This window comes from Oncorhynchus masou, chromosome 24, assembly GCF_036934945.1.
Source record: "Oncorhynchus masou masou isolate Uvic2021 chromosome 24, UVic_Omas_1.1, whole genome shotgun sequence".
In the NCBI taxonomy this organism is placed as follows: Eukaryota; Metazoa; Chordata; class Actinopteri; order Salmoniformes; family Salmonidae; genus Oncorhynchus; species Oncorhynchus masou.
Window position 1 is genome coordinate 117,106,958 of NC_088235.1, and position 22,212 is coordinate 117,129,169.

General features: G+C 49.3%; 1 protein-coding gene across 1 annotated transcript in view; it reads right to left on the minus strand.

Annotated features, from left to right (window-relative positions):
- Nucleotides 1-22,212, minus strand: part of oca2 (oculocutaneous albinism II) — a 229,428-nt gene that overhangs the window by 159,484 nt on the left and 47,732 nt on the right. Inside the window, exons 6-8 of the mRNA XM_064933250.1 lie at nucleotides 12,635-12,792; nucleotides 11,593-11,675; nucleotides 6,979-7,132 (exon numbers count right to left, since the gene is read on the minus strand). Coding sequence (XP_064789322.1) covers nucleotides 6,979-7,132; nucleotides 11,593-11,675; nucleotides 12,635-12,792 — 395 coding nt within the window. The remainder of the gene's footprint in view (nucleotides 1-6,978; nucleotides 7,133-11,592; nucleotides 11,676-12,634; nucleotides 12,793-22,212) is intronic.

The following is a 22,212-nucleotide window of genomic DNA, read 5'->3' on the forward strand; positions in this document are numbered from 1 at the left end:
TCACGACCAGGAAAGCTTGAAAATAATTTATTCAGAGCCGTAGGGGAATAGTCAATTCCAGAACCTCTCCATATCACCCACGGGGGAATCCGGTGGAGAGATTTAACCGTATACTATAGTCAATGTTGCACACTAGATGAAGAGAAAAAGGCCAACTGGGGTTATTATATAAACAAGGTCATTCAACTGGGTTGATAATCTAGACAAGGTCATTCAACTGGGTTGATAAGCTAGACAAGGTCATTCAACTGGGTTGATAATCTAGACAAGGTCATTCAACTGGGTTGATAATCTATTCAAGGTTATTCATGTATATTTTATTTATTTTATTTTTTATTTAACCTTTATTTAACTCAATTGCTATATAATATATAATTGCACCACCAGGCATGCTGCTGGGTTCTCACTGTATTTCCTGCTATTCGGAATGGCTCCCCTGCTACCCGTTGACCTTGTCTTTGGGTTACAGGAGAATCATACCAGGAGTATGCTAAGAAGTGGCAGCAACAGATGGCGGAAGCCTATGACATCGCCAGGAGAAACAGCGAAGGACAAAGCCTACCAACAAACAGAAGCAATTGAGTTGGGTTCTGGTCCCAGGGGACCATGTACTGGTGAGGCACACGTCAGAGCGTAGGTGACCGGTTCTGGTCCCAGGGGACCATGTACTGGTGAGGCACACGTCAGAGCGTAGGTGACCGGGAAAACTAAGATCACACTGGAGAACAGAGGAAAGGTGATGACAGCCCGAGGTCAAACGAGGTCAAAACCAAGAGGGGCATAGGCAGGACCCGGATTCTGCATCGTAATATGCTAATGTCATGTAATTCACTACCCGTTGAGGAACCAGTTCAAGCACTGAGTTGATGTCTGTGGAGAAGGGAACCACCCCAGGATAGAGGTCTGTGGAGAAGGGAACCACCCCAGCATAGAGGTCTGTGGAGAAGGGAACTACCCCAGGATAGAGGTCTGTGGAGAAGGGAAACACCCCAGGATAGAGGTCTGTGGAGAAGGGAACCACCCCAGCATAGAGGTCTGTGGAGAAGGGAACCACCCCAGCATAGAGGTCTGTGGAGAAGGGAACCACCCCAGCATAGAGGTCTGTGGAGAAGGGAACCACCCCAGCATAGAGGTCTGTGGAGAAGGGAACCACCCCAGGATAGAGGTCTGTGGAGAAGGGAACCACCCCAGGATAGAGGTCTGTGGAGAAGGGAACCACCCCAGGATAGAGGTCTGTGGAGAAGGGAACTACCCCAGGATAGAGGTCTGTGGAGAAGGGAACCACCCCAGGATAGAGGTCTGTGGAGAAGGGAACCACCCCAGGATAGAGGTCTGTGGAGAAGGGAACCACCCCAGGATAGAGGTCTGTGGAGAAGGGAACCACCCCAGCGTAGAGGTCTGTGGAGAAGGGAACCACCCCAGGATAGAGGACTGTGGAGAAGGGAACCACCCCAGGATAGAGGTCTGTGGAGAAGGGAACCACCCCAGCGTAGAGGTCTGTGGAGAAGGGAACCACCCCATGATAGAGGTCTGTGGAGAAGGGAACCACCCCAGCGTAGAGGTCTGTGGAGAAGGGAACCACCCCAGGATAGAGGTCTGTGGAGAAGGGAACCACCCCAGGATAGAGGTCTGTGGAGAAGGGAACTACCCCAGGATAGAGGTCTGTGGAGAAGGGAACCACCCCAGGATAGAGGTCTGTGGAGAAGGGAACCACCCCAGGATAGAGGTCTGTGGAGAAGGGAACCACCCCAGCGTAGAGGTCTGTGGAGAAGGGAACCACCCCAGGATAGAGGTCTGTGGAGAAGGGAACCACCCCAGCATAGAGGTCTGTGGAGAAGGGAACCACCCCAGGATAGAGGACTGTGGAGAAGGGAACCACCCCAGGATAGAGGTCTGTGGAGAAGGGAACCACCCCAGCATAGAGGTCTGTGGAGAAGGGAACCACCCCAGGATAGAGGTCTGTGGAGAAGGGAACCACCCCAGGATAGAGGTCTGTGGAGAAGGGAACCACCCCAGCGTAGAGGTCTGTGGAGAAGGGAACCACCCCATGATAGAGGTCTGTGGAGAAGGGAACCACCCCAGCGTAGAGGTCTGTGGAGAAGGGAACCACCCCAGGATAGAGGTCTGTGGAGAAGGGAACCACCCCAGGATAGAGGTCTGTGGAGAAGGGAACTACCCCAGGATAGAGGTCTGTGGAGAAGGGAACCACCCCAGGATAGAGGTCTGTGGAGAAGGGAACCACCCCAGGATAGAGGTCTGTGGAGAAGGGAACCACCCCAGCGTAGAGGTCTGTGGAGAAGGGAACCACCCCAGGATAGAGGTCTGTGGAGAAGGGAACCACCCCAGGATAGAGGTCTGTGGAGAAGGGAACCACCCCAGGATAGAGGTCTGTGGAGAAGGGAACCACCCCAGGATAGAGGTCTGTGGAGAAGGGAACCACCCCAGGATAGAGGTCTGTGGAGAAGGGAACCACCCCAGGATAGAGGTCTGTGGAGAAGGGAACCACCCCAGCATAGAGGTCTGTGGAGAAGGGAACCACCCCAGCGTAGAGGTCTGTGGAGAAGGGAACCACCCCAGGATAGAGGTCTGTGGAGAAGGGAACCACCCCAGGATAGAGGTCTGTGGAGAAGGGAACCACCCCAGGATAGAGGTCTGTGGAGAAGGGAACCACCCCAGGATAGAGGTCTGTGGAGAAGGGAACCACCCCAGGATAGAGGTCTGTGGAGAAGGGAACCACCCCAGGATAGAGGTCTGTGGAGAAGGGAACCACCCCAGGATAGAGGTCTGTGGAGAAGGGAACCACCCCAGAATAGAGGTCTGTGGAAAAGGGAACCACCCCAGCGTAGAGGTCTGTGGAGAAGGGAACCACCTCTGCACAAGCAGCAAAATGCTGGGAGCGCTGAGTCAGAGCTCAGATGAGGATTTCTTATCCAATATTCATCATCAGGCCACTTAGGGATGAAGCAGACAGAGTAGCACACAGCTAGCACCAGATAATGGTGAGGAACAGGTCCTCGGGGAGACCCCGGAGAAGACAGGGGGAAATATGGAGAGAAAAAAAACTAGGGCTCAAAGGCTCAGTCATCCCATGGTGAAAGAAGGCTCTGAGACTCAGTCATCCCATGGTGAAAGAAGGCTCAGAGACTCAGTCATCCCATGGTGAAAGAAGGCTCAGAGACTCAGTCATCCCATGGTGAAAGAAGGCTCAGAGACTCAGTCATCCCATGGTTAAAGAAGGCTCAGAGACTCAGTCATCCCATGGTGAAAGAAGGCTCAGAGACTCAGTCATCCCATGGTGAAAGAAGGCTCTGAGACTCAGTCATCCCATGGTGAAAGAAGGCTCCAAGACTCAGTCATCCCATGGTGAAAGAAGGCTCAGAGACTCAGTCATCCCATGGTGAAAGAAGGCTCAGAGACTCAGTCATCCCATGGTGAAAGAAGGCTCAGAGACTCAGTCATCCCATGGTGAAAGAAGGTTCAGAGACTCAGTCATCCCATGGTGAAAGAAGGCTCAGAGACTCAGTCATCCCATGGTGAAAGAAGGCTCAGAGACTCAGTCATCCCATGGTGAAAGAAGGCTCCGATACTCAGTCATCCCATGGTGAAAGAAGGCTCAGAGGCTCAGTCATCCCATGGTGAAAGAAGGCTCAGAGACTCAGTCATCCCATGGTGAAAGAAGGCTCAGAGACTCAGTCATCCCATGGTGAAAGAAGGCTCAGAGACTCAGTCATCCCATGGTGAAAGAAGGCTCAGAGACTCAGTCATCCCATGGTGAAAGAAGGCTCTGAGACTCAGTCATCCCATGGTGAAAGAAGGCTCCAAGACTCAGTCATCCTATGGTGAAAGAAGGCTCAGAGACTCAGTCATCCCATGGTGAAAGAAGGTTCAGATACTCAGTCATCCCATGGTGAAAGAAGGCTCAGAGACTCAGTCATCCCATGGTGAAAGAAGGCTCAGAGACTCAGTCATCCCATGGTGAAAGAAGGCTCAGAGACTCAGTCATCCCATGGTGAAAGAAGGCTCCGATACTCAGTCATCCCATGGTGAAAGAAGGCTCAGAGGCTCAGTCATCCCATGGTGAAAGGCTCAGAGACTCAGTCATCCCATGGTGAAAGAAGGCTCAGAGACTCAGTCATCCAATGGTGAAAGAAGGTTCAGAGACTCAGTCATCCCATGGTGAAAGAAGGCTCAGAGACTCAGTCATCCCATGGTGAAAGAAGGCTCAGAGGCTCAGTCATCCCATGGTGAAAGAAGGCTCAGAGACTCAGTCATCCCATGGTGAAAGAAGGCTCAGAGACTCAGTCATCCCATGGTGAAAGAAGGCTCAGAGACTCAGTCATCCCATGGTGAAAGAAGGCTCCAAGACTCAGTCATCCCATGGTGAAAGAAGGCTCAGAGACTCATTCATCCCAGGACATAGACATATCTGATACGGGCAGAAAGCTTAAATTCTTGTTCATCTCACTGCACTGTCCAATTAAAAGTAGCTATTAGAGTGAAAAAATACCAAGCTATTGTTTGAGGAGAGTACACAATTATGAACTTGAAAATGTCTGAATAAAACATTTAGGCACCTTTGGACAGTCTTGAAACAACATTTAGAATCGATATGCAAGATTTCACTGGATCACTAGAAAACATAGCACATGCAATTCTGCCATCTAGTGGCCAGAATCTATATTGTGTATGGGCTAAAATAATTCATTATGCCATTTCTCTCACACAGGAAGCGGCGCAGGTCCTAATCCAGGCACTTGTCATCTCCCGTCTGGATTACTGCAACTCGCTGTTGGCTGGGCTCCCTGCCTGTGCCATTAAACCCCTACAACTCATCCAGAACGCCGCAGCCCGTCTGGTGTTCAACCTTCCCAAGTTCTCTCACGTCACCCCGCTCCTCCGCTCTCTCCACTGGCTTCCAGTTGAAGCTCGCATCCGCTACAAGACCATGGTGCTTGCCTACGGAGCTGTGAGGGGAACGGCACCGCAGTACCTCCAGGCTCTGATCAGGCCCTACACCCAAGCAAGGGCACTGCGTTCATCCACCTCTGGCCTGCTCGCCTCCCTACCACTGAGGAAGTACAGTTCCCGCTCAGCCCAGTCAAAACTGTTCGCTGCTCTGGCCCCCAATGGTGGAACAAACTCCCTCACGACGCCAGGACAGCGGAGTCAATCACCACCTTCCGGAGACACCTGAAACCCCACCTCTTCAAGGAATACCTAGGATAGGATAAGTAATCCTTCTCACCCCCCTTAATGATTTAGATGCACTATTGTAAAGTGGCTGTTCCACTGGATGTCAGAAGGTGAATTCACCAATTTGTAAGTCGCTCTGGATAAGAGCGTCTGCTAAATGACTTAAATGTAATGTAAATGTGCCCTTCTTTGCAAGGCAGTGGAAAACCTCCCTGGTCTTTGTGGTTGAAATTCACTACACGACTGAGGAGCCTTAGAGACAATTATACGTGTGGGGTACAGAGATGAGGTAGTCATTCAAAAATCATGTTAAACACTATTATTACACACAGAGTGAGTCCATGCAACTTATTATGTGACTTGTTGAGCACATTTTTACTCCTGAACTTATTTATCCTTGCATTAACAAAGGGATTGAATATTTATTGACTCAAGAGATTTCAGCTTTTCATTTTTGTATATTTTGTTGAAAATTCCACATTGAAATTATGAGGTGACACAAAATCTCAATTTAATCCATTTTAAGTTCTGGCTGTAACAACTAAATGTAAAAAGGGGAGTGAAAACTTCCCTAAGGAACTGTGTGCTGAACATACAGTAGAATACGCAGCACACTACTCTCTCTACCTCTACACCTCTCCGTCTCTGTCTCTCTCTCTACCTCTACACCTCTCTGTCTCTGCCTCTCTCTCTACCTCTACACCTCTCCGGCTCTGTCTCTCTCTCTACCTCTACACCTCTCTGTCTCTGCCTCTCTCTCTACCTCTACACCTCTCCATCTCTGTCTCTCTCTCTACCTCTACACCTCTCCGTCTCTGTCTCTCTCTCTACCTCTACACCTCTCCGTCTCTGTCTCTCTGCCTCTCTCTCTACCTCTACACCTCTCCGTCTCTGTCTCTCTGCCTCTCTCTCTACCTCTACACCTCTCTGTCTCTCTCTCTCTCTCTACCTCTGCACCTCTCTCTCTACCTCTACACCTCTCTGTCTCTGTCTCTCTGCCTCTCTCTCCCTCACTCTCTCTCTCTCTCTACCTCTACACCTCTCTCTACCTCTACACGTCTCTCTCTCTCTCTCTACCTCTACATGCCTCTCTCTCTCTCTACCTCTACACGTCTCTCTCTCTCTCTCTCTCTCTCAACCTTTCAACCTTTCAACCTTTCAACCTTTCAACCTCTGTCTCTCTCTCTCTCTCTCTACCTCTACATGCCTCTCTCTCTCTACCTCTACACGTCTCTCTCTCTCTCTACCTCTACACGTGTCTCTCTCTCTCTACCTCTACACGTCTCCCTCTACACGTCTCTCTCTCTCTCAACCTCTCAACCTCTCAACCTCTCAACCTCTCAACCTCTGTCTCTCGGTCTCTCCCTCTGTGTGTCTCTCCCTCTGTGTGTCTCTCCCTCTGTGTGTCTCTCCCTCTGTGTGTCTCTCCCTCTGTGTGTCTCTCCCTCTGTGTGTCTCTCCCTCTGTCTCTCCCTCTGTGTCTCTCCCTCTGTGTCTCTCCCTCTGTGTCTCTCCCTCTGTGTCTCTCCCTCTGTGTCTCTCCCTCTGTGTCTCTCCCTCTGTGTGTCTCTCCCTCTGTGTGTCTCTCCATCTGTCTCTCCCTCTGTGTGTCTCTCCATCTGTCTCTCCCTCTGTGTCTCTCCCTCTGTGTCTCTCTGTCTCTCTCTCTTTCACTCACTCACTCACTCAGTCAATCACTCACTCAGTCACTCACTCACTCAGTTACTCACTCAGTCACTCAGTCACTCAGTCACTCGCTCTCTTTCTCTTTTTTTCTTTCTTTACCTCGAAGATGATGAGGACGTAAACTCCCCCCAGGATGACTGCAGCAATGACCACCTGCCTTTCCCTGGTGACGTAGAGCGACTGGTGGGTCATGGAGAGAGGGACCATGGAGTTGTCCTGGACGAACGCCTGCACCGTAATGATGATGGGGTCACTATGGAGACAGACAGGGAGTCATGGAGACAATGCCGTTGTTGGTTGCTGATCATTGATAGATGGACATTTTCAAGTCTTGCCATAGATTTTCAAGCCAGATTAAGTAAAAACTGTAACTAGGCCACTTAGAAAATGTAAATGTCGTCTTGGTAGGCAACTCCAGTTTATTTTTGACCTTGTGTTTTAGGTTATTGTCCTACTGAAATGTGAATTTGTCTCCCAATGTCTGTTGGAAAGCAGACAACTCGGTTTTACTCTAGGAATTTTCCTGTACTATTCTGTTCCTAAAAACTCGTCTTTGCCGATGACAAGCATACCCATAACATGATGCAGCCACCACCATGTTTGAAAATATGTAGAGTGGTACTCAGTGATGTGTTGGATTTGCCCCAAACATAACACTTTATATTCAGGACATAAAGATCATTTCTTTGACACATTTTTTACTTTAGGGCCTTGTTGCAAACAGGGTACATGTTGTGAAATATTTTTATTCTGTACAGGCTTCCTTCTTTTCACTCTGTCAATTAGGTTAGTATTGTGGAGTAACTACAATGTTGTTGATCCATCCTCCATTTTCTCCTATCACAGCCATTAAACTCTGTAACTGTTTTAAAGTCACCATTGGCCTCATGGTGAAATCCCTGAGCTGTTTCCTTCTTCTCCGGCAACTGAGTTAGGAAGGACACCTGTATCTTTGTAGTGACTGGGTGTATTGATGCACCATCCACAGTGTAATTAATAACTTCACCATGCTCAAAGGGATATTCAATGTCTGATTTTTTCCATTTTTACCCATCTACCAATAGGTGCCCTTCTTTACAAGGCATTGTAAAACCTCCCTGGTCTTTGTGATTGAATCTGTGTTTAAAATTCACTACACGACTGAGGGATCTTACGGATAATTGTATGTGTGGGGTACAGAGATGAGGTTGTCATTCAAAAATCATGTTAAACACCATTATCGCACACAGAGTGATTCCATGCAAGTTATTATGTGACTTGTTAAGCACATTTTTACTACTGAACTTATTTAGGCTTGCCATAACAAAGGGGTAGAAAACGTATTGACTCAAGACATTTAATCCTTCCTTTTTAATTCATTTGTTGAAAAATTCTACAAACATAATTCCAAATGGAAATTATGGGGGTGACACAAAATCTAACATGAACCCATTTTAACACATCAGAATGCAGTGTGAAGGAACTGTAAATAATTCACTAAATCACATTAAATAATAATCATCTTCAGTAATTATTGTATCATAGCAAAATAAATGACCAGGGCTTTACAATGATAGTGAACATTTTCAAAAAATATCGTGGTTAAGTGGGCTAAAACATTCCCAAAAGTCACGTCTGCATAGAGGGACATATCAAAAGTCACGTCTGCATAGAGGGACATATCAAAAGTCTCGTCTGCATAGAGGGACATATCAAAAGTCTCGTCTGCATAGAGGGACATATCAAAAGTCTTATAAAATCATATGAAAAGAAATCTGACTATTTGAATTCTACATGTGATCAATATGAATCCTTAATCAATATAAGTAATCAATATAATCAATATAATCAATATAATTAATATGATCAAAAAGATCCCCATCAAAATACGTCAGTTTAAGATGGGCCGAGTCTCAATCCACCACATCCCCCTCCGTCAGCCTTCCCCACCTGTGGTGGGAGGTGGCCGAGTCTCAATCCACCACATCCCCCTCCGTCAGCCTTCCCCACCTGTGGTGGGAGGTGGCCGAGTCTCAATCCACCACATCCCCCTCCGTCAGCCTTCCCCACCTGTGGTGGGAGGTGGCCGAGTCTCAATCCACCACATCCCCCTCCGTCAGCCTTCCCCACCTGTGGTGGGAGGTGGCCGAGCCTCAATCCACCACATCCCCCTCCGTCAGCCTTCCCCACCTGTGGTGGGAGGTGGCCGAGCCTCAATCCACCACATCCCCTCCGTCAGCCTTCCCCACCTGTGGTGGGAGGTGGCCGAGCCTCAATCCACCACATCCCCCTCCGTCAGCCTTCCCCACCTGTGGTGGGAGGTGGCCGAGCCTCAATCCACCACATCCCCCTCCGTCAGCCTTCCCCACATGTGGTGGGAGGTGGCCGAGTCTCAATCCACCACATCCCCCTCCGTCAGCCTTCCCCACCTGTGGTGGGAGGTGGCCGAGTCTCAATCCACCACATCCCCCTCCGTCAGCCTTCCCCACCTGTGGTGGGAGGTGGCCGAGTCTCAATCCACCACATCCCCCTCCGTCAGCCTTCCCCACCTGTGGTGGGAGGTGGCCGAGTCTCAATCCACCACATCCCCCTCCGTCAGCCTTCCCCACCTGTGGTGGGAGGTGGCCGAGTCTCAATCCACCACATCCCCCTCCGTCAGCCTTCCCCACCTGTGGTGGGAGGTGGCCGAGTCTCAATCCACCACATCCCCCTCCGTCAGCCTTCCCCACCTGTGGTGGGAGGTGGCCGAGTCTCAATCCACCACATCCCCCTCCGTCAGCCTTCCCCACCTGTGGTGGGAGGTGGCCGAGTCTCAATCCACCACATCCCCCTCCGTCAGCCTTCCCCACCTGTGGTGGGAGGTGGCCGAGTCTCAATCCACCACATCCCCCTCCGTCAGCCTTCCCCACCTGTGGTGGGAGGTGGCCGAGTCTCAATCCACCACATCCCCCTCCGTCAGCCTTCCCCACCTGTGGTGGGAGGTGGCCGAGTCTCAATCCACCACATCCCCCTCCGTCAGCCTTCCCCACCTGTGGTGGGAGGTGGCCGAGTCTCAATCCACCACATCCCCCTCCGTCAGCCTTCCCCACCTGTGGTGGGAGGTGGCCGAGTCTCAATCCACCACATCCCCCTCCGTCAGCCTTCCCCACCTGAGATGATGGGCCAGGTTCTGTCTGTAGGGTCCAAACTGTTTGAACTAATATGACCCCACTATGGAAAGGGGAGACGCTCTACGACCCCCGCAAGTGTAATGGGACAGAGCTATTGTACCCATACAGGACAATCAGACAGAACTACTGTACCCATACAGGACCATCAGACTGAACTACTGTACCCATACAGGACCATCAGACAGAACTACTGTACCCATACAGGACAATCAGACAGAACTACTGTACCCATATAGGACCATCAGACTGAACTACTGTACCCATACAGGACCATCAGACAGAACTACTGTACCCATATAGGACCATCAGACTGAACTACTGTACCCATACAGGACCATCAGAAACAACTACTGTACCCATACAGGACCATCAGAAACAACTACTGTACCCATACAGGACCATCAGACAGAACTACTGTACCCATATAGGACCATCAGACTGAACTACTGTACCCATACAGGACCATCAGAAACAACTACTGTACCCATACAGGACCATCAGAAACAACTACTGTACCCATACAGGACAATCAGAAACAACTACTGTACCCATATAGGACCATCAGAAACAACTACTGTACCCATACAGGACCATCAGAAACAACTACTGTACCCATACAGGACCATCAGACAGAACTACTGTACCCATATAGGACCATCAGACTGAACTACTGTACCCATACAGGACCATCAGAAACAACTACTGTACCCATACAGGACCATCAGAAACAACTACTGTACCCATACAGGACAATCAGAAACAACTACTGTACCCATATAGGACCATCAGAAACAACTACTGTACCCATGCAGGACCATCAGAAACAACTACTGTACCCATGCAGGACCATCAGAAACAACTACTGTACCCATGCAGGACCATCAGAAACAACTACTGTACCCATGCAAGACCATCAGAAACAACTACTGTACCCATGCAGGACAATCAGAAACAACTACTGTACCCATACAGGACCATCAGAAACAACTACTGTACCCATACAGGACCATCAGAAACAACTACCAATTTGTAAGTCGCTCTGGATAAGAGCGTCTGCTAAATGACTTAAATGTAAATGTAAACTACTGAGAACAAGCCAATGGTACTATAACAATACTGGACATGCAGGAATTGTCATGTTAACTAGTAGAGAGCAACATCAGGAATAGTGCAAATCAAATCAAATGTATTTATAAAGCCCTTCGTACATCAGCTGATATCTCAAAGTGCTGTACAGAAACCCAGCCTAAAACCCCAAACAGCAAGCAATGCAGATGTAGAAGCACGGTGGCTAGGAAAAACTCCCTAGAAAGGCCAGAACCTAGGAAGAAACCTAGAGAGGAACCAGGCTCTGAGGGGTGACCAGTCCTCTTCTGGCTGTGCCGGGTGGAGATTATAACAGAACATGGCCAAGATGTTCAAATGTTCATAAATGACCAGCAGGGTTAAATAATAATAATCACAGTGGTTGTCGAGGGTGCAACAGGTCAGCACCTAAGGAGTAAATGTCAGTTGGCTTTTCATAGCCGATCAAGTACAGTACAGGAATGATTTGGGGACATACCTGCTCAACATCTCAAATGTTTTAGTTGTTATAACCTGGTCACTCCGTTCAGAACGCAGAGGTATGGTCCAGTTATAGATCACCTGTTGAAGAGGAGAAACACAGATGGTATTACAATCAGATTGGTAACACTGTAAAACACAGGCTAGATCCCAAATAGAAACCTATTCCCTTTGAAGTGCACTACTTTTGACCCATAGGGCTCTGGTCTATAGTAGTGCACTATTAAGGGAATAGGGCTCTGGTCTATAGTAGTGCACTATTAAGGGAATAGGGCTCTGGTCTATAGTAGTGCACTATTAAGGGAATAGGGCTCTGGTCTATAGTAGTGCACTATTAAGGGAATAGGGCTCTGGTCTATAGTAGTGCACTATTAAGGGAATAGGGCTCTGGTCTAAAGTACTGCACTATTAAGGGAATAGGGCTCTGGTCTATAGTAGTGCACTATATAGGGAATAGGGCTCTGGTCTATAGTAGTGCACTATATAGGGAATAGGGCTCTGGTCTATAGTAGTGCACTATTAAGGGAATAGGGCTCTGGTCTATAGTAGTGCACTATTAAGGGAATAGGGCTCTGGTCTATAGTAGTGCACTATTAAGGGAATAGGGCTCTGGTCTAAAGTAGTGCACTATTAAGGGAATAGGGCTCTGGTCTATAGTAGTGCACTATTAAGGGAATAGGGCTCTGGTCTATAGTAGTGCACTATTAAGGGAATAGGGCTCTGGTCTAAAGTAGTGCACTATTAAGGGAATAGGGCTCTGGTCTAAAGTAGTGCACTATTAAGGGAATAGGGCTCTGGTCTAAAGTACTGCACTATTAAGGGAATAGGGCTCTGGTCTAAAGTAGTGCACTATTAAGGGAATAGGGCTCTGGTCTAAAGTAGTGCACTATATAGGGAATAGGGCTCTGGTCTAAAGTTGTGCACTATTAAGGGAATAGGGCTCTGGTCTAAAGTAGTGCACTATATAAGGGAATAGGGTGCCATTTGGGACTTCAAACTGCATTCATAAACAGAGGTGGAACGTGGGTGGAGACTCTTACCGTCTGGACCCGCCTTCTCCGTGGCCCCGCCTCTTCAGTCTGCTCCACCTGAATAAGGATGTACTCCTCATTGGTCAGATCCACCATGCCACTCACGAAAGGCCCGCCCACCTGCAGCTTCAGCAAGGCGTTGTCATGGAAATCCGTCAGGTTCAAAGCTATTGGACAGCAGGCGGTGAAGGGAAATGAGGAGGATTGTGTTTTTTATCCAACCTTTCATAAGAGGAAACCTGACATATCAATAGATTAGTAGAACATGATGTCATCTATTTGTCCTTTTAAAGCTTGATGTGGACACCTGGTTCAGTTGAATAGCTGTGAATCTTTGTGATTTAAAGTGTTTCTGCCGTCTCCTTTTAAAGGTGTAGTTAACCAATTTATACTGAATATTTCATGGTCCCCATCAGAGCCTTCCACTAAGATATTCTACTGCACTGGTCCCTACATCATTCTACCTGATCACCACTGAATGGTCCCCATCACTAATGGCTACAGTACAGGTCAGTGTCCAGCCAATCAGGACCTCTACACTACAGTACAGGTCAGTGTCCAGCCAATCAGGACCTCTACACTACAGTACAGGTCAGTGTCCAGCCAATCAGGACCTCTACACTACACTATAGGTCATAGTGTCCAGCCAATCAGGGCCTCTACACTACAGTATAGGTCATAGTGTCCAGCCAATCAGGACCTCTACACTACAGTACAGGTCACAGTGTCCAGCCAATCAGGACCTCTACACTACACTATAGGTCACAGTGTCCAGCCAATCAGGACCTCTACACTACACTATAGGTCACAGTGTCCAGCTAATCAGGACCTCTACACTACACTATAGGTCACAGTGTCCAGCCAATCAGGGCCTCTACACTACAGTACAGGTCACAGTGTCCAGCCAATCAGGACCTCTACACTACAGTACAGGTCAGTGTCCAGCCAATCAGGACCTCTACACTACAGTACAGGTCAGTGTCCAGCCAATCAGGACCTCTACACTACAGTACAGGTCACAGTGTCCAGCCAATCAGGACCTCTACACTACAGTACAGGTCACAGTGTCCAGCCAATCAGGACCTCTACACTACAGTACAGGTCAGTGTCCAGCCAATCAGGACCTCTACACTACAGTACAGGTCAGTGTCCAGCCAATCAGGACCTCTACACTACACTATAGGTCACAGTGTCCAGCCAGTCAGGACCTCTACACTACAGTATAGGTCACAGTGTCCAGCCAGTCAGGACCTCTACACTACAGTACAGGTCACAGTGTCAAGCCAATCAGGACCTCTACACTACAGTACAGGTCACAGTGTCCAGCCAATCAGGACCTCTACACTACAGTACAGGTCAGTGTCCAGCCAATCAGGACCTCTACACTACAGTACAGGTCACAGTGTCCAGCCAATCAGGACCTCTACACTACAGTACAGGTCACAGTGTCCAGCCAATCAGGACCTCTACACTACACTATAGGTCACAGTGTCCAGCCAATCAGGACCTCTACACTACAGTACAGGTCAGTGTCCAGCCAATCAGGACCTCTACACTACACTATAGGTCACAGTGTCCAGCCAATCAGGACCTCTACACTACAGTACAGGTCACAGTGTCCAGCCAGTCAGGACCTCTACACTACAGTATAGGTCACAGTGTCCAGCCAATCAGGACCTCTACACTACAGTACAGGTCAGTGTCCAGCCAATCAGGACCTCTACACTACAGTACAGGTCAGTGTCCAGCCAATCAGGACCTCTACACTACAGTACAGGTCACAGTGTCCAGCCAATCAGGACCTCTACACTACAGTACAGGTCACAGTGTCCAGCCAATCAGGACCTCTACACTACAGTACAGGTCAGTGTCCAGCCAATCAGGACCTCTACACTACAGTACAGATCACAGTGTCCAGCCAATCAGGACCTCTACACTACAGTACAGATCACAGTGTCCAGCCAATCAGGACCTCTACACTACAGTACAGATCACAGTGTCCAGCCAATCAGGACCTCTACACTACAGTACAGATCACAGTGTCCAGCCAGTCAGGACCTCTACACTACAGTATAGGTCACAGTGTCCAGCCAATCAGGACCTCTACACTACAGTACAGATCACAGTGTCCAGCCAATCAGGACCTCTACACTACAGTACAGATCACAGTGTCCAGCCAGTCAGGACCTCTACACTACAGTACAGGTCAGTGTCCAGCCAATCAGGGCCTCTACACTACACTATAGGTCACAGTGTCCAGCCAGTCAGGACCTCTACACTACACTATAGGTCACAGTGTCCAGCCAGTCAGGACCTCTACACTACAGTACAGGTCAGTGTCCAGCCAATCAGGGCCTCTACACTACACTATAGGTCACAGTGTCCAGCCAATCAGGGCCTCTACACTACACTATAGGTCACAGTGTCCAGCCAGTCAGGACCTCTACACTACAGTATAGGTCACAGTGTCCAGCCAATCAGGACCTCTACACTACAGTACAGATCACAGTGTCCAGCCAATCAGGACCTCTACACTACAGTACAGATCACAGTGTCCAGCCAGTCAGGACCTCTACACTACAGTACAGGTCAGTGTCCAGCCAATCAGGGCCTCTACACTACACTATAGGTCACAGTGTCCAGCCAGTCAGGACCTCTACACTACACTATAGGTCACAGTGTCCAGCCAGTCAGGACCTCTACACTACAGTACAGGTCAGTGTCCAGCCAATCAGGGCCTCTACACTACACTATAGGTCACAGTGTCCAGCCAATCAGGGCCTCTACACTACACTATAGGTCACAGTGTCCAGCCAGTCAGGACCTCTACACTACACTATAGGTCACAGTGTCCAGCCAATCAGGACCTCTACACTACACTATAGGTCACAGTGTCCAGCCAGTCAGGACCTCTACACTACAGTATAGGTCACAGTGTCCAGCCAATCAGGACCTCTACACTACAGTACAGGTCAGTGTCCAGCCAATCAGGACCTCTACACTACAGTACAGGTCAGTGTCCAGCCAATCAGGACCTCTACACTACAGTACAGGTCAGTGTCCAGCCAATCAGGACCTCTACACTACAGTACAGGTCAGTGTCCAGCCAATCAGGACCTCTACACTACAGTACAGGTCACAGTGTCCAGCCAATCAGGACCTCTACACTACAGTACAGGTCACAGTGTCCAGCCAATCAGGACCTCTACACTACACTATAGGTCATAGTGTCCAGCCAATCAGGACCTCTACACTACAGTACAGGTCAGTGTCCAGCCAATCAGGACCTCTACACTACAGTACAGATCACAGTGTCCAGCCAATCAGGACCTCTACACTACACTATAGGTCATAGTGTCCAGCCAATCAGGACCTCTACACTACAGTACAGGTCACAGTGTCCAGCCAATCAGGACCTCTACACTACAGTACAGGTCAGTGTCCAGCCAATCAGGACCTCTACACTACAGTACAGGTCAGTGTCCAGCCAATCAGGACCTCTACACTACAGTACAGATCACAGTGTCCAGCCAATCAGGACCTCTACACTACACTATAGGTCATAGTGTCCAGCCAATCAGGACCTCTACACTACAGTACAGGTCACAGTGTCCAGCCAATCAGGACCTCTACACTACAGTACAGGTCACAGTGTCCAGCCAATCAGGACCTCTACACTACAGTACAGGTCAGTGTCCAGCCAATCAGGACCTCTACACTACAGTACAGGTCAGTGTCCAGCCAATCAGGACCTCTACACTACAGTACAGGTCAGTGTCCAGCCAATCAGGACCTCTACACTACACTATAGGTCATAGTGTCCAGCCAATCAGGACCTCTACACTACACTATAGGTCATAGTGTCCAGCCAATCAGGACCTCTACACTACAGTACAGGTCACAGTGTCCAGCCAATCAGGACCTCCACACTACACTATAGGTCACAGTGTCCAGCCAATCAGGACCTCTACACTACAGTATAGGTCATAGTGTCCAGCCAATCAGGACCTCTACACTACACTATAGGTCACAGTGTCCAGCCAATCAGGACCTCTACACTACACTATAGGTCACAGTGTCCAGCCAATCAGGGCCTCTACACTAGACTATAGGTCACAGTGTCCAGCCAATCAGGACCTCTACACTACAGTACAGGTCAGTGTCCAGCCAATCAGGACCTCTACACTACAGTACAGGTCACAGTGTCCAGCCAGTCAGGACCTCTACACTACACTATAGGTCACAGTGTCCAACCAATCAGGGCCTCTACACTACAGTACAGGTCACAGTGTCCAGCCAATCAGGACCTCTACACTACAGTACAGGTCAGTGTCCAGCCAATCAGGACCTCTACACTACACTATAGGTCACAGTATCCAGCCAATCAGGACCTCTACACTACACTATAGGTCACAGTGTCCAGCCAATCAGGACCTCTACACTACAGTACAGGTCACAGTGTCCAGCCAGTCAGGACCTCTACACTACACTATAGGTCACAGTGTCCAACCAATCAGGGCCTCTACACTACAGTATAGGTCACAGTGTCCAGCCAATCAGGACCTCTACACTACAGTATAGGTCACAGTGTCCAGCCAATCAGGACCTCTACACTACAGTACAGGTCAGTGTCCAGCCAATCAGGACCTCTACACTACAGTACAGGTCAGTGTCCAGCCAATCAGGACCTCTACACTACAGTACAGGTCACAGTGTCCAGCCAATCAGGACCTCTACACTACAGTACAGGTCACAGTGTCCAGCCAATCAGGACCTCTACACTACAGTACAGGTCAGTGTCCAGCCAATCAGGACCTCTACACTACAGTACAGGTCAGTGTCCAGCCAATCAGGACCTCTACACTACAGTACAGATCACAGTGTCCAGCCAATCAGGACCTCTACACTACAGTACAGGTCAGTGTCCAGCCAATCAGGGCCTCTACACTACACTATAGGTCACAGTGTCCAGCCAATCAGGGCCTCTACACTACACTATAGGTCACAGTGTCCAGCCAGTCAGGACCTCTACACTACAGTATAGGTCACAGTGTCCAGCCAATCAGGACCTCTACACTACACTATAGGTCACAGTGTCCAGCCAGTCAGGACCTCTACACTACAGTATAGGTCACAGTGTCCAGCCAATCAGGACCTCTACACTACAGTATAGGTCATAGTGTCCAGCCAATCAGGACCTCTACACTACAGTATAGGTCACAGTGTCCAGCCAATCAGGACCTCTACACTACAGTACAGGTCAGTGTCCAGCCAATCAGGACCTCTACACTACAGTACAGGTCAGTGTCCAGCCAATCAGGACCTCTACACTACAGTACAGGTCAGTGTCCAGCCAATCAGGACCTCTACACTACAGTACAGGTCAGTGTCCAGCCAATCAGGACCTCTACACTACAGTACAGATCACAGTGTCCAGCCAATCAGGACCTCTACACTACACTATAGGTCATAGTGTCCAGCCAATCAGGACCTCTACACTACAGTACAGGTCACAGTGTCCAGCCAATCAGGACCTCCACACTACACTATAGGTCACAGTGTCCAGCCAATCAGGACCTCTACACTACAGTATAGGTCATAGTGTCCAGCCAATCAGGACCTCTACACTACAGTATAGGTCATAGTGTCCAGCCAATCAGGACCTCTACACTACACTATAGGTCACAGTGTCCAGCCAATCAGGACCTCTACACTACACTATAGGTCACAGTGTCCAGCCAATCAGGACCTCTACACTACAGTACAGATCACAGTGTCCAGCCAATCAGGACCTCTACACTACACTATAGGTCATAGTGTCCAGCCAATCAGGACCTCTACACTACACTATAGGTCACAGTGTCCAGCCAATCAGGACCTCTACACTACACTATAGGTCACAGTGTCCAGCCAGTCAGGACCTCTACACTACAGTATAGGTCACAGTGTCCAGCCAATCAGGACCTCTACACTACAGTACAGGTCAGTGTCCAGCCAATCAGGACCTCTACACTACAGTACAGGTCAGTGTCCAGCCAATCAGGACCTCTACACTACAGTACAGGTCAGTGTCCAGCCAATCAGGACCTCTACACTACAGTACAGGTCAGTGTCCAGCCAATCAGGACCTCTACACTACAGTACAGGTCACAGTGTCCAGCCAATCAGGACCTCTACACTACAGTACAGGTCACAGTGTCCAGCCAATCAGGACCTCTACACTACACTATAGGTCATAGTGTCCAGCCAATCAGGACCTCTACACTACAGTACAGGTCAGTGTCCAGCCAATCAGGACCTCTACACTACAGTACAGATCACAGTGTCCAGCCAATCAGGACCTCTACACTACACTATAGGTCATAGTGTCCAGCCAATCAGGACCTCTACACTACAGTACAGGTCACAGTGTCCAGCCAATCAGGACCTCTACACTACAGTACAGGTCAGTGTCCAGCCAATCAGGACCTCTACACTACAGTACAGGTCAGTGTCCAGCCAATCAGGACCTCTACACTACAGTACAGATCACAGTGTCCAGCCAATCAGGACCTCTACACTACACTATAGGTCATAGTGTCCAGCCAATCAGGACCTCTACACTACAGTACAGGTCACAGTGTCCAGCCAATCAGGACCTCTACACTACAGTACAGGTCACAGTGTCCAGCCAATCAGGACCTCTACACTACAGTACAGGTCAGTGTCCAGCCAATCAGGACCTCTACACTACAGTACAGGTCAGTGTCCAGCCAATCAGGACCTCTACACTACAGTACAGGTCAGTGTCCAGCCAATCAGGACCTCTACACTACACTATAGGTCATAGTGTCCAGCCAATCAGGACCTCTACACTACACTATAGGTCATAGTGTCCAGCCAATCAGGACCTCTACACTACACTATAGGTCATAGTGTCCAGCCAATCAGGACCTCTACACTACAGTACAGGTCAGTGTCCAGCCAATCAGGACCTCTACACTACAGTACAGATCACAGTGTCCAGCCAATCAGGACCTCTACACTACACTATAGGTCATAGTGTCCAGCCAATCAGGACCTCTACACTACAGTACAGGTCACAGTGTCCAGCCAATCAGGACCTCCACACTACACTATAGGTCACAGTGTCCAGCCAATCAGGACCTCTACACTACAGTATAGGTCATAGTGTCCAGCCAATCAGGACCTCTACACTACACTATAGGTCACAGTGTCCAGCCAATCAGGACCTCTACACTACACTATAGGTCACAGTGTCCAGCCAATCAGGGCCTCTACACTAGACTATAGGTCACAGTGTCCAGCCAATCAGGACCTCTACACTACAGTACAGGTCAGTGTCCAGCCAATCAGGACCTCTACACTACAGTACAGGTCACAGTGTCCAGCCAGTCAGGACCTCTACACTACACTATAGGTCACAGTGTCCAACCAATCAGGGCCTCTACACTACAGTACAGGTCACAGTGTCCAGCCAATCAGGACCTCTACACTACAGTACAGGTCAGTGTCCAGCCAATCAGGACCTCTACACTACACTATAGGTCACAGTATCCAGCCAATCAGGACCTCTACACTACACTATAGGTCACAGTGTCCAGCCAATCAGGACCTCTACACTACAGTACAGGTCACAGTGTCCAGCCAGTCAGGACCTCTACACTACACTATAGGTCACAGTGTCCAACCAATCAGGGCCTCTACACTACAGTATAGGTCACAGTGTCCAGCCAATCAGGACCTCTACACTACAGTATAGGTCACAGTGTCCAGCCAATCAGGACCTCTACACTACAGTACAGGTCAGTGTCCAGCCAATCAGGACCTCTACACTACAGTACAGGTCAGTGTCCAGCCAATCAGGACCTCTACACTACAGTACAGGTCACAGTGTCCAGCCAATCAGGACCTCTACACTACAGTACAGGTCACAGTGTCCAGCCAATCAGGACCACTACAGTACAGGTCAGTGTCCAGCCAATCAGGACCTCTACACTACAGTACAGGTCAGTGTCCAGCCAATCAGGACCTCTACACTACAGTACAGATCACAGTGTCCAGCCAATCAGGACCTCTACACTACAGTACAGGTCAGTGTCCAGCCAATCAGGGCCTCTACACTACACTATAGGTCACAGTGTCCAGCCAATCAGGGCCTCTACACTACACTATAGGTCACAGTGTCCAGCCAGTCAGGACCTCTACACTACAGTATAGGTCACAGTGTCCAGCCAATCAGGACCTCTACACTACACTATAGGTCACAGTGTCCAGCCAGTCAGGACCTCTACACTACAGTATAGGTCACAGTGTCCAGCCAATCAGGACCTCTACACTACAGTATAGGTCATAGTGTCCAGCCAATCAGGACCTCTACACTACAGTACAGGTCACAGTGTCCAGCCAATCAGGACCTCTACACTACAGTACAGGTCAGTGTCCAGCCAATCAGGACCTCTACACTACAGTATAGGTCACAGTGTCCAGCCAATCAGGACCTCTACACTACAGTACAGGTCAGTGTCCAGCCAATCAGGACCTCTACACTACAGTACAGGTCAGTGTCCAGCCAATCAGGACCTCTACACTACAGTACAGGTCAGTGTCCAGCCAATCAGGACCTCTACACTACAGTACAGGTCAGTGTCCAGCCAATCAGGACCTCTACACTACAGTACAGGTCAGTGTCCAGCCAATCAGGACCTCTACACTACAGTACAGATCACAGTGTCCAGCCAATCAGGACCTCTACACTACACTATAGGTCACAGTGTCCAGCCAATCAGGGCCTCTACACTACACTATAGGTCACAGTGTCCAGCCAATCAGGACCTCTACACTACAGTACAGGTCACAGTGTCCAGCCAGTCAGGACCTCTACACTACAGTACAGGTCAGTGTCCAGCCAATCAGGACCTCTACACTACAGTACAGGTCACAGTGTCCAGCCAGTCAGGACCTCTACACTACACTATAGGTCACAGTGTCCAGCCAATCAGGACCTCTACACTACACTATAGGTCACAGTGTCCAGCCAATCAGGACCTCTACACTACAGTACAGGTCAGTGTCCAGCCAATCAGGACATCTACACTACAGTACAGGTCACAGTGTCCAGCCAGTCAGGACCTCTACACTACACTATAGGTCACAGTGTCCAACCAATCAGGGCCTCTACACTACAGTACAGGTCACAGTGTCCAGCCAATCAGGACCTCTACACTACAGTACAGGTCAGTGTCCAGCCAATCAGGACCTCTACACTACACTATAGGTCACAGTATCCAGCCAATCAGGACCTCTACACTACACTATAGGTCACAGTGTCCAGCCAATCAGGACCTCTACACTACAGTACAGGTCACAGTGTCCAGCCAGTCAGGACCTCTACACTACACTATAGGTCACAGTGTCCAACCAATCAGGGCCTCTACACTACAGTATAGGTCACAGTGTCCAGCCAATCAGGACCTCTACACTACAGTATAGGTCACAGTGTCCAGCCAATCAGGACCTCTACACTACAGTACAGGTCAGTGTCCAGCCAATCAGGACCTCTACACTACAGTACAGGTCAGTGTCCA